This window comes from Salvia hispanica, chromosome 4 (genome assembly GCF_023119035.1).
Source record: "Salvia hispanica cultivar TCC Black 2014 chromosome 4, UniMelb_Shisp_WGS_1.0, whole genome shotgun sequence".
Classification (NCBI taxonomy): Eukaryota; Viridiplantae; Streptophyta; class Magnoliopsida; order Lamiales; family Lamiaceae; genus Salvia; species Salvia hispanica.
The window spans coordinates 41,215,432-41,219,772 of NC_062968.1; the positions used below are offsets into that span (position 1 = coordinate 41,215,432).

Genomic DNA, 4,341 nt, shown 5'->3' on the forward strand with positions numbered 1-4,341 from the left:
GGATTCATTTCTTAGATAGCACGAAACTTTGTACTTTCTACGTCCCATCGTAAGGGAGGAGTATTCCCTTTGGACCGTCCATTATAATTAAGGTATTTCCTACTATGGCAAAAAAATAACACTTTATATCTCTCTGATTTTTCCTCTCTTCTATTTTCCTTTTTTTTCTATTTACTTTTTTCTTGCTCCATTATATTTTCTCTTCATTTAAACACTAAAACACCACTATCTAACCAGTTGTTCCGAAAAAGAATGTATCACATATGTTGTGCCCAAAAGAAATAAATATATTTCTATTTTTAAAAATAGGCAATTTTTTTGAGACAGACTAAAATAAAAAAACACCACTATCTAACCAGTTGTTCCGAAAAAGAATGTATCACATATGTTGTGCCCAAAAGAAATAAATATATTTCTACTTTTAAAAATAGGCAATTTTTTTGAGACAGACTAAAATGAAAAGTGAGTAATTTGAGTAATTTTTGAGTACCTGAAAAGAGATATGGTTATCCATGGGATCGAGACGGTCCTTATCTCGGGGAAGCTTGTCCTCGTCCTTGGACTGCACCAAGTGGATGCCGATGCCGTAGTTGAAGAGCCAGGCGCCATCGAAATGGAAGGACTCGGGCCGCTTGATCAGCACGAACCCAAGAACCTTTGTGTAGAATTCAACAGACTCCTCCACCGATCGACAAACCCTAGAAACATGATTCAGCGCCATCAAAGGGGCCTCTTTCTCCTCTTCATTACCACATCTCATTTCTTGTCGGTTCTGCATTTTTTCCCATTTCCTCCTCCAATTTGGGTTTCAATATATGGCGGTCACTTGAGTTGACGCGTGGTGCTGATAATCATCTTTGAACCACGTGTCCACATTGTTTGCCGCCACGAATGCATGCACCCATCTGCCTCATCTTTCACATGCTGCTTTAGTTTAACATACAAGTAGGATAGGCTCACTATTTTGTAACAAGATTAAAGTATTTAAAAAGTACATTATCCAAACCAAACAAAATTTGTTTTGGATATAAGAGAAACCAAAATTTATAATCTAAAATTAATTCCACGTCATAGGACTAGACTCATAAATATATATTTCCCCAGCTTCACTTTAAATGGGTAATTTTAATTAGATTTTATATGGCGTTGTTTTAGGAATAAAATAAAGAAAATAAAATAAGATTAAAAAAAAGTAGAGAAATGAATGTTTCTATAATTGGAAATGTATTGTTTAAAGTAAGGCATCTGAAAAAGAAAAATGTATTATTTAGAATTAGACGGAGAGAGCAGTAGTACTACCTAATTTACAAAACAAAATTTAAACACTTTATTTAAACACTTAGCGTCTCCCCTTACTATGCGTGGGGCACATTGTATTTTATTCAAAGGTTTGTATAATATGAAGTTATTATGCATCATAAATATTAAATAAAAAGTCATTTATAATTTTTATAATTAAGTCATATATATTAATTAGAATTGTTAGATACTGATATCATTTATAATTTTTATAATTAAGTCATATATATTAATTAGAATTGTTAGATACTGATATGCTCTGATTTTGTATTGTTTTAAGGTCTTTATTTGGTCTGTTTTTAATGTCTAAATCACAATTCATGTCCATATTTTGCATATTTTTTCTATCTTGGTATTTTGACATGTCTTGCGAGAATTGTGCATATTTGAGCTTAAAAGACAGGAAAAAGTCAAAGTTGGAAATCTGGAGCAATCATGCCGTCCAGCGGTCCGCTGCAACATGCGTAGTGACCGCTACACCTATAGCGGTTCGCTCCGGAAAAAGTTGTGCTGAAAATTAGAAGACGCCAAGCGACCGCTGGAGAAGCTCCCGAAGCTATTGGAATATTTTGCAGCGACCGCTACAGCATCATGCAGCGACCACTATCCAAAAGGGCTGAAGCTACGGACAACGAGCAGCGACCGCTGGCCAAGGTGCAGCGACCCGCTGTGAAAACGCGGCGCACGATTTGACCTACTTTCTCTCCAGATTTTACCAAATCTAGCCACATTTTACCTTATTCCAATAGGATTCGATTTTTCCCTATAAATGCCCCCTTAAACGCTTAATTATTATCATCTTTTTGCCTCGTAATTCTAGAGCATAAAATTGAGAGAGTTCTTCACTGTGCAAGAAGTTGGAGACGGAATCAAGAGAAGATCAAGGCTACAAGGATTCTACCTTTGGGTTTTATTGCTTTTAGTTCTTATGTTCATTTTGTTTTCCCTTCATTCTATGTTTTTAGATTATTCTACCATGTGTAACTAAACTCATAGGATTCTAGGGATGTGTTAGTAACGACTTTGGTCATACAATTTCTTTTTCTATTTAATATCCGTTTTGTTTTTACTTCGTTTCTTCCTTAAGTTGTTCCGTAATACTTCATGCTTGAGTGACACATTCAATGAAGATTTAATATAGCTTGCTACATAATCGTGAGAAGAGGTTGGCGAGTTAGATCTACTTAGTAGACACTACAGTTAGCTTCCTTTAAAACGACACTGTTAATTGAGAGTGAGGACTTTTCAAGGGTCTTAGGAGCTTTTAGGAGTTACGAATCTAGAATTGACAACCCTAGTGTTAGTAATCTACGCTTGTACCGCATGGGCATAACTAGTGTGACTCGTTCTATCGATGCATAAACTGTGCTAGGGTATTGTAGTTGAAACTTGTATAACCATAACTGTGAACGCGCATCCCTGGAATTCTCTTATCTCTCATATTTTTATCTCTATTATTTGTTGCAATTAGTTGTTTACAGCTTTCAGTGTTCTTGTTTTCTAAAAGTTTTCAAAAGTCTTTCGTTTTCCAAATAATGAAAGAAACTTAGTAGAAGGTAGCCAATTTGTGATTCTATTCTCCGTGTTCGACAACCCGGTACTAACCTTTAGCTATACTAGATATACCCTGTATACTTGCAGGTATTTTTAGTGCTAATGAAAAGTGCATCAGATACCTAATACTCCTTCCGTCCCACTCCTAATGGAGCATTTCTATTTCGGCATGAGATTTTATATAGTGTTATTTTGTGAGTTAAGAAGACAAAAAAGTAATAAAATGAAAAAGTGGAGAGAGTGAGTACATATATTGGGATGGAGTGAGTACAAAAATTGCAAACACACATCAACAACATGTAATTAGTTACTGAATCCTAAACCCAAACACTAATCCTAACCCTAACCTGAAAAAGAATACCTAATCCTAAACCCAAACCCGAAAAAGAAAACCCAATCCTAAGCCCGAACCCGAAAAAGAAAACCCAAACCAAACTCAAACCCAAACCCAATCCAAAAGTCACAAGGTTCTTATTGGGTCACAACTCATTAGCTTTGTGCGTGTTCGTATCATGTCAAAAATATTCAACCAACATTTAACGTTAATACATTGCGATACAATCTAAATAATAAAATAAAAATATACTCCCTCCGTCCAGCATTAGGAGTCCTGGTTGACCATTTTCATTCGTCCGGTATTAGGAGTCCCGGTCAGACATTTCCATAAAAAGTGAAATAAAAATAGTATAAAATAAAATACTAAAAAGCACAAATATAAACACATTCAAAGAATAAAGCAAATAATAATGCAAATGGGTCTCATATTCCATTATCACATACTCCAATTATTACACACTCAAACATTTTATTAAAACTCGCACCATATTCAATCGAGACTCCTAATGCCAAACGAAGGGAGTAAAATTATTAAAAAATTAACATGATAATTTTTACTGTACATTTCTTAACTAATTACATAATTTATCTAAGAAAATCCTAACTGAAAACCTAAAACCAAACCTAAACTCAAACCCAAACCCTAACCCTAACCCGGAAAAGAAAACCCAAACCCTAACCCAAACCCGAAAAAAGAAAACCCAACCCAAACCCAATCCAAAATCACCAGGTTTTTATTAGGTCACAACTTAATAGCTTTGTGCGTGTTCGTGTCATGTCAAAATATCCAGCCCTACATTTAACGTTAAAACATTGCGATACAATCTAAATAATAAATGAAAATATAATATTATCAAATAGTTAACATAATAATTCTTACTATACATTTCTTAAATAATTACATAATTTATTATGAAAACCTTAAATTCAAATCCTAACTCGAACCCAAAAAGATAACCCAATCTCAAACCTAAACCTTACATGAAATCATGATCTCATTTAAGCATGCATGATCTATAATTACTATAACCAAATTATAAATATATATTATCAAATTATATACTACTAATATCTACTTAGTTTACTTATTAAAAGTAATTATACTAATCATTGTAATAATTTTTTATAATTTTTTAAGTGTTAGCAAAAGTT

General features: G+C 33.8%; 1 protein-coding gene across 1 annotated transcript; it reads right to left on the minus strand.

The window, feature by feature from the left end:
- Nucleotides 1-214: 214 nt before the first annotated feature.
- Nucleotides 215-778, minus strand: LOC125221086 (glyoxylase I 4-like). The gene is made up of 2 exons (XM_048123216.1): nt 491-778; nt 215-229 (listed from the first exon to the last, which is right to left on the minus strand). The coding sequence occupies exons 1-2, from the start codon at nt 776-778 to the stop codon at nt 215-217; spliced, it is 303 nt and encodes a 100-aa protein (XP_047979173.1).
- Between the last annotated feature and the right edge of the window lie 3,563 nt (nt 779-4,341).

What these genes read in the sequence shown, in the direction of transcription:
- LOC125221086 (XM_048123216.1), bottom strand. Translation starts at nt 778, where the DNA reads ATGCAGAACCGACAAGAAATGAGATGTGGTAATGAAGAGGAGAAAGAG.